This window comes from Sarcophilus harrisii, chromosome 3 (assembly GCF_902635505.1).
Source record: "Sarcophilus harrisii chromosome 3, mSarHar1.11, whole genome shotgun sequence".
NCBI classification, from domain to species: Eukaryota; Metazoa; Chordata; class Mammalia; order Dasyuromorphia; family Dasyuridae; genus Sarcophilus; species Sarcophilus harrisii.
The window spans coordinates 3,728,208-3,740,541 of NC_045428.1; the positions used below are offsets into that span (position 1 = coordinate 3,728,208).

The 12,334-nt window shown below is 44.9% G+C and overlaps 1 protein-coding gene across 1 annotated transcript in view; it reads left to right on the plus strand.

Moving 5' to 3' along the window:
* The window catches only part of ATP13A5 (ATPase 13A5), a 98,151-nt gene that overhangs the window by 52,889 nt on the left and 32,928 nt on the right, over nt 1-12,334 (plus strand). The window contains exons 13-16 of the mRNA XM_031957399.1: nt 3,954-4,015; nt 7,755-7,905; nt 9,781-9,867; nt 10,964-11,120. Coding sequence (XP_031813259.1) covers nt 3,954-4,015; nt 7,755-7,905; nt 9,781-9,867; nt 10,964-11,120 — 457 coding nt within the window. The remainder of the gene's footprint in view (nt 1-3,953; nt 4,016-7,754; nt 7,906-9,780; nt 9,868-10,963; nt 11,121-12,334) is intronic.

Below are 12,334 nucleotides of genomic sequence, written 5' to 3' on the forward strand. Positions count from 1 at the left end.
AGACGGAAAAAGAGATACAGAATGAGAGAGACAGACAGACACTGAGACCAGCTGGTGGCTCCAAAATTTTTTATTATTCAGTAAAAAAGTGGTAAAGTAGCTAAAATACTGTTGGAATGAGAATGACCTGAGTTCAAATCCTGCCTCAAACAGTTATTAACAACATAACTCTGACCCAATCGCTTTTTCTCTGTCTCAGTCTCCTTCATTCATAACACACCCAAAGGGGATAGCGAGGGGGCTAGAAACCAGACCATAGCAATGAGTGGAAGGCAGTGTGGCTGCCCAGGAGAAGATCGAGTCGGGACTGTGATAGTTTTCTTCCATTTTTGAAGTTCTCTTGTTGAAGAAGATTTAGCTTTGAGGCAGCCCGGTAGCCTAGTGGGTGGCACACAAAGCTAGGGGAACTTCCTTTGGCTCCTGCTTCAGATACCTCAGAGCTCTGTGGTTAGGGACGGTTGAATGGGTTCCAGAGGATCAGATGAGATTATATGAATAAGTCACTTAGTAATGCTTAAATCACTGTTTAAGTATTAGTCATTCTTAATATGATCAATTGTTTATAACATTTATGGTGAGTATTGATTACTTATTCACCTCAATAATGATAAACAACTGGTTTCTCCTGTCCCTAGAGGGATGAGAGCCAGGGAATAGAGGCCAATGGTTTCATCTGGAGAAGAGGAAGACCTTTTCCCCACCTCCCCCACCTCAGCCCCAGTGGGGGCTCCCATTGGGGAGACCCAGCTTCCATCACGAAAGGGGCAGCTGCAGCAGGTAGAGTTTGCTGCTACAAGCAGTCTGCAAGCAGGGACTGACTGGCCATCGAACAATGACCCCAGCTGCCCTGACTGCTCTGGGAGTGTTGCTTCCTTGGATGCTGAGCACCATGTCGTGCCGCAGGCAATGCTGCTGTCCTCCCCAATTCACAGATGGGGAGGCCGGCTTGGGTGTGACGCAGAAGGGAGCTTTGCCCACTTACGTTGGCTCAGTGGGATGGCTGCGGAGGCACCTCCCTGACATCCTGGGATCCTTCGATTCTCTATGTACAAAGGCAGCCTGGTACGAGGCAAAGATCTCACAGTTCTGGCTCACACCCTCCCTACTCATGCGATATTAGACATATTGTGTCAGGAGCCTCAGTTTCCCCATTGAACAATGAGAGGGGGGAGGAGATGGTCTCCAAAGGTCTCTTTCAGCTTTAGAATTCCCTAATTTGAGAAATGCATCTCGGGAAAAAGGACTTCAGAAATAATTGATTTCCTATCAACTTATATAGAGGTTGGGAAAATATATCCACTTCAGAGCCCCCAGATTCATTAGAAATGATAGGAACATAAGCAAAAGATAAAGAGATACTTTCTCTGATTTGTTTTTATTCCATGAAACACACACTACATATGTACGCATGTGTGTATAAGCAGCAATATACATGAATATATACATTTATGATACATATTTACACACATTGCAATATTATGTACACATCTGTATATCATATTTTCAGGTGTGTGTGTGTATATATAATATATATATATATAATATTTACACACAGATATATTTGTTTTCTGTTCTCCTTGGAAATTCTGACCCAGCTCATATTCCCTTCTATTTCTGATCAGTTCTAGAGGGAGCTTGATTTCTACTTTGTAGAGCCATTCTCCACCCCTTGTTTCCCCCCTGGTTTGGGCCACGGTCTCCGTTTTGCTTCTTACACATGGATTTTAGAACAAGGCTAATTCATCAGGAAAACATTTCCATCTGGATTGAACTTGGAACTCTTTTTTTGAAAAAGATTAATCAAGGGGATTTCTAACCTAGACAAACTGGTGCCGTTTCGAAACTCACCAGGGAAATAGCACAAGCTTTTTGCCATTTTAATGAGTAACTCGTGCGGTTTGGAGTTCAGGGCCGTGGAACCCCAAATGAAGAGCTCGTGAATCTGGCAGACTAGCTTTGCTTTTGACTCCCTTGGTGTCTAATAAAAATGCCTGGCCTGCTCCTCAGGGCCCTGCCATTAGGGGAGGGGCTGGATTGATCAGAAAGCCAAATTTCTAGTCCTCTGGGATAGTAGCACAAACACCTGCTTGGGCGTCATGGCTTCAGGTCTTACTTCTGACACTTACGGGACAGCACAGACTACAGCTTCCCTCGGGAAGGTGAGAACATTTGTTTCCGGCTCTGGCCCTGTGAGCAGGTATCCTGTTTATGGGCCTTTAAGCCACATATCTAAATGATGTCTCAGATCTGTGACTGTTCTTTAGCATTGCTTGAGCCTGGTAATGTGCAGTGTAAGCTCTTTAACTTGGCACAGAACAGCAATAAGTCCATATTACCGTCATTTAGAAACAGGCTTGAAGGCCTTGGAAAGGCCAGCAATATTCATTGCCTCCATCTTGCATCCTTAGTCTCTTCTACACCCCCCCCCCACCCCTGCACCTTTCCTCAATGGTTTCTGACCTGATTGTTCACTTTATGCTACGAGAGCTGTCAGTATGGGGGATACGAGAGAAGGAGGGCGGCCCATAGGGGTGAGGGAGAAGCAATGGAGAGGGCCCTATTGGCCCCTGGGAAATGTGTCAAGGTCTAAAGGAAGACCCGGGGGCTCACTGGGTGAAACAAAGACACCCTGGAGGGTGAGACCTTTACCAATAATGGGAATATGGACAGGGACAGAACACAGATCCCATGAAGCATCAAGGCAAAGGCTATGGCGCACCCTGAGAATAACCTTTGAGACTGAAAGGACTGGCCTGAGCAGGTGGTCCTAATGCCTCTGGGTAGATGTTTCATGCTCTACAGTGTCCAGAAAACAAGAACAGCTCGCAGTGGTGGCTCACCTTCTGGGCTTAGTGGCTCCAAGCTGAGCTGGGAACATCCTCCCTCAAAAGGCAGTTTTAGCATCTCCCTGGGCCTGTGTGTAGAGGCTCTTTAGGGTGGGGTTTGGCCCCGGGAGAGCCGTGCTTCCAGGATTACCCCCATCCATCATGTGGTCTAAGAGGAGGACTTCAGTGGAAACCCAGTAAGCTATTTATATATAAATATTATAATAAATAATAAATTATTATATAAATAAATATTATAATAAATAATAAATAAATATATATATAAATAGAATAATTTATATAAATAGCCAGTAAGCTATTTATCCTTGAGGCAAATAGAAAAATCTCCCCTATAATCCCCCCAAAGAAAGAAAAATCTCTCCAAAGCAGAAAACATGAAAGCTTGGTGCACTGAGAGAATCTCATTCTCATTTAGTTGTTTGTTTTGCTTTCATCACAGATCTTGTGCCGGCAGACATAACAGATTCTTTTGTGTTATAAAGACTCGGGCCTGGCTGGGAAGTTCTGATCAGCCTGTGGTTCTAGGGGCCTTTAAACATCTTCCCGCTTTGGATCCTGCCACACTGCCCATGTTACTAGGCCCATTTAGGGCAGTTGCCTCTGCCCTGGTACCCTTCTGCCACCCCCCATTGCAGACTCAAACCCAAGCCCCTTCACCTACCTTCATTAAGGTTGGGTACTAGCTCCTGGATGCCTTGCTGGTCCTCCAAGCTCAGCTGAAGTTCTGCTGACACATTTTGACTAAATGTTTGGGAACCAGATGTTTACAAAGAAATAAAATACACTCTGTGGGCTAGCTTAGATGATAAAGGCCATTCATCTCTATGCAGGTCTTGGTGAACTTCATGTTCGCTGAATTTCTGTTTCTTTTTAATTACTAACTGCTGCACCTGGCTTTGGTATAATGCCTGTTCCTCAGGCCTATGGAAACGCTGGAGTCAATCCCAGGAACAGCTCTTCTCCCCACATTTAGATCTGCCCTCTCTTGGCTGGCTAGGGTCCTCCATGATGGATCCGGTCACTTCTAGGGGAGGGGATGTCCGTTTTACATGCGTTCTTCTTCAAAGCCGAGGCATGGAAGCTAACACCAACTCTGATTTTTACCAGACGGGGACGCTGACGGAAGACGGCCTTGATCTCTGGGGAGCTGTTCCCGTGATGGGAAACTGGTAGGTGCCTCGACTCGTAAGTGCATTTGTCTCTGCTGGGTTTGTGCAGATGCTGATTGAATCTCACGTTGATCAGAGACCGGGCACCTTCCAGGAATTCTAGCCGCCTCCTTAAATTAAGGAGTTGAATAGGACGTGGGGAAAGCGGGCGATTAACCTCTGGGGAGAACATTGAGCAGACGTGACAGGGGGCATCTCAAGGAGAAGGAGGGGACCAAGGGGACAAAGGGGAACATGAGGAACCAATTTGGAAGAGTTCTTCTTCTATTAGTGTGAAGAGTCCAGGCCCAAATGCTTACCTCGCTGAGTCTGTTTGTAGGATTCGGCTCCATAGATGTGATAAATAACATGGTTGCTACTGTTCTCCCCATGGAACTCTTCCCCAGGCCATGGCTGGGTGGACACCTTCTCTGCTGAGTGAAGATCGTTACTTCTGCATCTCTCAGCCCACTGTTTGCCCTCCTAATCTGGATACAAGTGTGGGCACCCATGATTCATGCATAGTGCCAAGGGCAGAGAAGGGCAGGAAGCTGTTCTGAGAATGGTGTTTTAGAGCTTCGGCCACTGAGAGAAGGCTCTAAGGAGAGGGTTGACAGAGATGAGGGAGTAGGACCAAGCTTCTGTATGGACAAGGTCATTGATTCTAGGTGCTGTGACTTTAAAGGTTCTCCTGCCTTAAGACATTTCCCCAAAGGCTGCCAAGTTTCCGTTCTCTCCTACCAAGACTGAAACCCCCACCATTAGCAAAGAGGAAGTGTGTTTCTTTGCTGAGGGCCACCATGAAAATGTATGTCCATGAGCCAGAAGGACCTTCCTCACGCCTCTTTATCAGGGAATGAAATCCTGGAATCACATGATTGGAAGGAACTTCCCAGATTCTCTAGTCACCTGTAAAAGGGGAGGATTAGACTAAATAGTCCTGATGTCCCATTCAGTGCTCCATCGGCATCTGTGAGATTGGGATTCATCCCCTTTACAATATTCCCTTCCAGGGATTCATCTGGTCTTTGCAGAAGACCTCCACTTGAGTCAAACCCATTTCTTCCCAAGGCAGCCCCAAGCAGTGGGAAGGTTGTCCTGATCTCCACTTTAACTCTGTCTCTTGGCAAAGGGTCTTCCCGACGCCCAATCCAAGACTCTCTCCACTGTGTCCTCTAGCTGCCTGCGTGAAGCTTCTTCATGGTACAGAAGGACTTGCTAAGCTTAGAACATCACAGAATTGGGAACATGGGTTCAGAGTTCTTTTTGAACTCTGAAGCAGAAGACAGGCTGAGTTGGGTGAGGGTATTTGTGAAGGAGAGAACAAGGCAAGTGTCAGTGAGGGCAGACCTGGCCGGCTTGCTCCTTTTGCTTGGTGATGATCTGGAAGCCAGAGCTGCCGCAGGCCCTTGTGGGCTCTGAAGAACCGTTCCCATATGTAGCAGGTCCTTCCTTGACTTAGCCAAATGGCAGAGTTGTAGATCGAGCTCCAACTTGCCCTGTCTTCTAACTCCGGCGTTATACAAAGTAGAAATAGCTCTTAAGAAATCAGAGTGAGGAAGAATGAGAAAGAGGCAGAGAGACTGACAGACAGGGACGGAGAGGAAGAGACAGGAAGAAGGAAAGAGAGAGACAGAGACAGAGACTAAAGACAATATAATTATCCCCAAAAGCAAACAAAAGAATATCAGTAGCTAAGGACTCATGTAATCTATGGGCTTTATAAAATCTCGATGAGAATGATTGCCACATGGATCTAGGGTAACCTTGAAGCCCCATGAGAAAGGAACGGGAAGATATTGGCAAACAATTCTGCAGAGAACATGTCTTTGCAGTCACTCCATTGAAAGACAGATGCAGAAAACCTTCTGTGATTATTGTTACCTATTGGGGGGGTGGGGCTTTGAGATGGTAGGACCCTATGAGAAGCTGATTAAGAATGGTAATACACAATTAGTCAGTACAGAGGTAAATGGAAAAAACTGTGCACTGATCATTAACGCCCGGTAAGGTGTTGGAGAAAGATGAATGCTCTTCACTGTTATTTTCCCTGTTGTGGAGAATGCACTGCCTGGGGACCCAAGGGAAGAGAGTTTCCATAGAGATGAGCAAGGGTCCCATAGGATCTTGGTGATTTCACCCATCTCCAGAACACGGTGATGTCTCCTTAATGAGTCTCTGGTTATGCAAATAAGAGCAACTTAACCATCCACACAGGAAAAAAAAAAGTAGATGAAAGATGCTCATAGTGTGGCCTGTGATATCAAAGCAAATAGAAACTGGGCCATTGATCCTCTGCTTAGCTATTGATTTAGAAAACCACACATGAAAATCATCTTTATTCTAATGCATTTTCATTTATTTTGTTAGATGTTTCCTATTTACAATTTGATCTGATTCCAGAGAGGAAGCCAGTCACGTGTTTGACAGCTCCGGCTTAAGCTATGACAGGCCATTGGAGAGAGAGTCCACCAAATGATTACATCAGGAAATCTTTTTGGACAGACACGGCAGATGAATCATGAGCTGGGCCCCAAATTAAATAGGAGCACAATACCTTATTGCATGCTAATTGGGAAGTACACAGCATTTTCAAGGATCCGAGTACAACAGCTCATCTTTTATGTATTTCTTTTCAACACAAACCCATTTCCAGCTATGATGAATGGTTGGGATCCTGGATGATCCCGGGCTTCCAAGGGTTGAAGCTGGGAAATGGCAAGATGCCTTTTAGGGCACAAGATGGCAGCAGTGTATGCCCAGTGGGGACTCACAAAGAAGTAGCAGCAGGGAGGTTATAGAGGACACATATGGCTCCAAGGTGCTGGACAGAGGTACCACGAAGGAGTTAGGGCGACCGCGGACCCAAACTACGTGGGCTAAATGGGTCTGGCCACAATACACCCACAGGGATGAAGTCCAGACACCTTAATTCAGGGATGTCCTAAAGAGGTCTCAAAGCAGAAAGAGCAGCGTTGTTTACCATTCATGTCTCCAGCTACTGGAGAGGTTCTTTTAGGCAATTTCTTATTTCCTTTTCAAAAAGGGTCCGCTCATTTCCTTTTGCTTTTTGTCAGTTGGGGGTTGGTTTCTTTCTAAAATCCTCAGGTTTTAGCAGACAGCAAAAATATGGGCTTTTCCCACAAGATGTGGGGCCACCTCGCTCTGACGGGCTCAGGCTACTTATCTTTTATCAGAACGATTTTTACAAGACTTTGTGGATGTCTAAGCCCGGGGCTTACTTGCTCTGACAGGACCTCATGCACATCTGACAATTATGCTAGCTGGATTGCACAAGATGCAGCGCGCAGAAAAAACAAAGAGGAAGCATTTGCTTTTTGTTCTTCCCTGTGATTTCGTCAGGGTTGGGGACTCCTCTTGTGGAGTTTTGGAGTTATCTGGGACAGATGAAATAACCTGCTCAGGCTCGCAGCCAGTAAGGATCAGAACCCATGGCTTCCTCACTCTATTCATCTCACTGTGCTTTTGTCCTATATTTTGCTTTGTGGGGAAAGTAATGATAATAAATAATAATATGGGCTCCCATTGCTACAGATCTTTAAGGTAGATAGAGGGCCTCTTCCTGAGCAGTGGGGCATACAGTGGGATTATTTGTATCTCACAGTTGAGGGTCCTCAGACTCAGGAAGCTGGTTGCCCCATTCCACATCTGCGTACAGTAGGTAACGAAGGCTAGGGTTTGTCCCAAGCCCTTCTTTTCAGGGAAGGAACATTGTTCTCCAACTCATGGCCTCTGTCAGTTTCCAGAAGATCCACAGCTTCACTTCTGGCAGCGCTCTGCCCTGGGGACCCCTCTGTGGAGCCATGGCCAGCTGCCACTCCCTCATCGTTCTGGACGGGACCATCCAAGGAGACCCTCTGGATGTCAAGATGTTTGAAGGCACCAGCTGGGTAAGGTCAGGTTCTCTTCTACATGTGATTATCCTTCTGAAGAAGACCAGTCATTTCCCCCAGAAATTCAATAGGTATTTATTGAGTAATTTCTGAGCTGCGTGCTCAGACCTAGGCTAGGTACTGGGATACAAAACATCCCCAATGGCAACTGGTCTGCCCTCCAAAGCTGATACATGGGAAAAGTATAGTATAAAACAAGTAGTCCCAAGGTGGAGCAAGGTGGGAAGGACTCCAAACAAGAAAACCTAGAAAATTTAGGAAAAAGAGCATGTTTTGAGTGGATGGGAGAGGGGAGAGAGAAAGGCAGAGGGAGGCAGAGACAGGGAAGCTAAAGGTAGAACGGCCTGGACTATCACCTCATCCCCTTGGATGAACATCCCCTCCTTGTGGTCTCTCAGAAGGGCTCAGAGAGCAGTCAGTCAGTCAGCAAGCAGTTTTTTATTCTTGCCCAGCACCTTGCTAAAGGATGGAGTTATTTTTAAAAAACAGTGAGAAAGAGAAGCTATGATAATTACTCCGTGGAATATGGCGGACCTTACCAAGACCCACCCACTTTGGAGAGACAGAGCCAACAAAGAGCTTGTAGTAAAGTCAAGGCCTTCCACGGAGGCAAAGAAAAGCAGACACTGTGTCCCCAGAACAGCTTTCCATTCCCCTTTAGCTTTATGTAAGTTGGCAGTGAGTGCTAAGTAGCAGGTTGGACTTCAAGTCCCTCAGCCTGCTCCCTTTACTCACTGGCTACGGGACAACATTTGATGCCACTGAGGCTGATGTGTGTCTTAAGGCTGGTATTCAGAGCCAAACAACTGAACTACCAGAGGCAGTGTGGATATGAGCTGGATGTGCCGTCAGGAGGACCTGGATTCAAATTCTACCTCAGTCACTCACTAGCTGGGGGAGCCTGGATAAGTCACTTAGATTCTCTGTATCTCAGGGCCTTCATCTATAAAATGAGAAGCTTAGATTCAATGATTTTTTGGACTCTTTCCAGCTCTAAATTTATGATCCTATGAGTTTTCCCAGGAGCCTTTTCCAGCATCCTTATCTCAGCCACATACTCCAACCCCAATAAAAGGAAACTTGGTGATCCTTCTCGGATGCATCGAATGTAAAATGAATGAACCTTGGTTTGCCTCAAGTGTAATGGTATTCCCCAGTGTGAATGTCAGCCAGCTTGAGCTGGCTTTGTGATTGGGACTCAGCTCTGAGGTCTCATGACAGAAGTCCTGGGGACCATTAAACAACCGAACGTGCTTCATCCCTTAACATTTGTCTCATGGCGATTGCATTGGCTAAATTACTGAGAGGGTTCCTGTAGGCAGCCTCCTCCGGGCCACTGTGGCTGTGAATTTCCGAAACAACCTAAATGTTCTCCAGCATGCTTTTGATTTTCTGAGATTTGTGACCCATGTGATGATCTATCAGGGTCGACAAAGTCACAAAGGGTCAGAAATCTTCCCTAGATGCCCCGAAGTCTCATTTTGCAGAAGAGAAAACTAAGACAACCCAAGGAAAATAAGTAATTTATTTATTGCTCTAGAGCTAAAAATGGCCTGAAAGATCATTCTACAGATGAGGAAACTGAGGTCCAGAAAGAGGAAAAGCCTTGCCCATAGGCACATAGATAGCCATAAACAAGATTTTAATTTAGCTCTTAGGATTCAAAGTTCAATGCTCTCTCAGTTCCACAGTAAGTGATAAGATCTACGTTTGTACCCAGGAGACCTGTGCTCATCTTTCTCAACACGAGACTTCATGGGGAATTTAGGGTTAGGCTTCTCTTACGTAATGTCTCCACTATCAAACTAAACTGGAGATGCTTTGAAGGATCTGAAAGGAGCCTGAAGAACGTTTCACAATGTCTTCAAACAGGTCATTGAAGATTCCTGTGTGGATTACAGCGATTCTGGGATTCCAGCTTCCAGCGTCATCATTAAGCCGGGCCCCGCAGCAAGCCAAGTAAGATTTGCCCTTTTACTCTCAGGACCATGGTCCTTAGAATGTCTGACATTTCAGGGATTCTCCTTCTGATCAGACCCAGCTACTTTCTTAACCTTCAGTGCTTGCTGCCTTAGGGGAAGCCTGAAAAAAACAAAAACAAAAAAAAATCTTCGCTTTTACAATGAATGTGTGATTGGATGTGCTGTTATGGACATGGACTTATCTTCAGGTTATAGGATGATCACAGATCCTCTTTCCTTGTTTTTATTTACAATGGGGGATGAGTTTAGTGTTCCCTTTTAGAGTGACCAGGGTCCCTGGCTCTGTGGATGACAGGAACATAAAGTTTTTAGACCTTATCCAGACATAAGGACAAACTTTATTTATTATTGGAAATTCTCTTCCAATTCATCCATAGGGAGTTTGGCTGCATAACACTTTGAATATAAAAGAGATCTGAAGAATTAGTGGACCAAGGTCTTACAATCATTAATGGTAGGATGTGTCATTGTTAACCCAAAATGTCCGTATGATTTTGTGCTGTGTTAAGAAAAGTAGAGCATCCAGAAATGAGGAGACAACAGCCCCCTGTCCTTTGCCCTAGTCACTGCCTACACGGAGGTTTTGTGCAGTTCTGGGCAACATAAAAAAGACATGGACACACTGGTGAACGTCCAAAGACAAAATTGGGATGGGAAGAGCCATATGAACATCAGTGAAAGATGTGAACCTGAAGAAGAAAAGTCTCAGGGAGACGGAGGAGGTCTCCTGAATATTTAAATGGCTGCCATGGGGAGGAAAGGTTCACTTGGTCTTCTTGGCCCCAGAGGGCTTGACTGAAAGTCATAGGGAGAAGCTGCAGAGAGGCAGATTTAAGCTTCATGTCAGGGAAAAACTTGCCCTCGATGGGCATTGTCCAGAAGAGGATGGACCGCCTCTGCTGGTGAGTTCCCTTTTACTTAAGGTCTTTAGGCAGAGGAGAGAGTCATTTGTCAGGAGAGTCATGTATAGATGTCTTGTCTAGATCCAAACTAGACCAGGTGCCCCTCCCCCAAGTTCTTTCTAATTTTGTGATGCTGTGACTTAACACCGTTCCTTTCTGGTGTATCCCCAGACTCCAGCAAGAGCTATCGCCATTTTGCATCAGTTTCCATTCTCTTCTGGCCTGCAGAGGATGTCGGTGATTACCCAAGAGATCGGCAAAGACCACTTTGATGCATATATGAAGGGAGCCCCAGAGATGGTTGCCAGTTTCTGCAGGCCTGAAACAGGTATGGAACTGCAGAGTCAACGAGTTTACTTCTTTTAGGCTAGAAACCAACTCTTAACTAGTGAACAAATCTAACCTAACAAATGTAACAATGGATGTTTAGAATGACAAATGCAAAATGTAGTTGGGGAGACAAGGGAGCTTCTGTGTATTAGAGTAAATGAAGACTTCCCAAGGAATCGGTTTTCTGGGTCAGCGCAGAACCCATTTGTTCTGACTCTTAGTCTGACTAACATACATACTCTCTGAAAAAAACAGGTCCCGATTTTTATTTAAAAAATTGTTTGCATTCAAACGAGCTCATTTAACTCAAATGCCAAGATTCTATATATTTCTACCTCCATCCTCCTTGAATGATGATGGATGGGTTGTTGATGTTTACATGGAACTTCTGATCAAATCCAAAAACCTCTTCACTTTTTCTTCTTTTCCGAGTCTTTTTTTACTTTAAGTTTAATTCAGTGTCACAAGCATTTTAAAGTGCCTACTATGTGTAAAATATTGTGCTAAGTGCTGGGGGCAAAAAGTAAAAAAAATGAAAACATTTTTCCCCTCAAGGAGGTTACATTTTCCTGGGAGACGATATGTGTACAAAGAAGTACTCACACACACACACAACACACACATACAGCACACACACACAGAGCACACACATATATTCACATTCATATATATAGTATGTACACATATGTATGTGTGTGCATCTATATCCATATATAAGCTAGTGAGAATGCCCTCTCTCTCCGTAGGGTCCGCACTTACTTTCTTTTTCAGTCAGCCAGAGGTCACAATTAGTTCCAAGCAAAGGCATTTAATGAACTAGCAGAATAGGGGCAATAGAACCACCAAATGAATGAATATCACACCAAATATCCATAGCAATGAGCTCGGGTAGTTTCAACCCTAAGATTTGAAGCTGAAACAACTTGATTTAGGGTTAATAATTATCAAGAACTCTCTGGTTTAGAATGAATATGAACCAGAACAAAAGGGAAGGAAAAAGGGTTAGTCTACAAGCATTTATTGTGTTTACTTGAATCGAGGCAGCTAGATTGCTCAGTGGTTAGAATGCTCAACTGGAATCAGTTCAAATCCAGCCTCAGACAATTATTAGCTGTGTGACCCTGAGCAAGTCTCTTAATCATGTTTGCCTTAATCCATTGTCAAAAGAAATGGCAAACCACTCGATCATCTTTGCCAAGGAAAACGCATGGA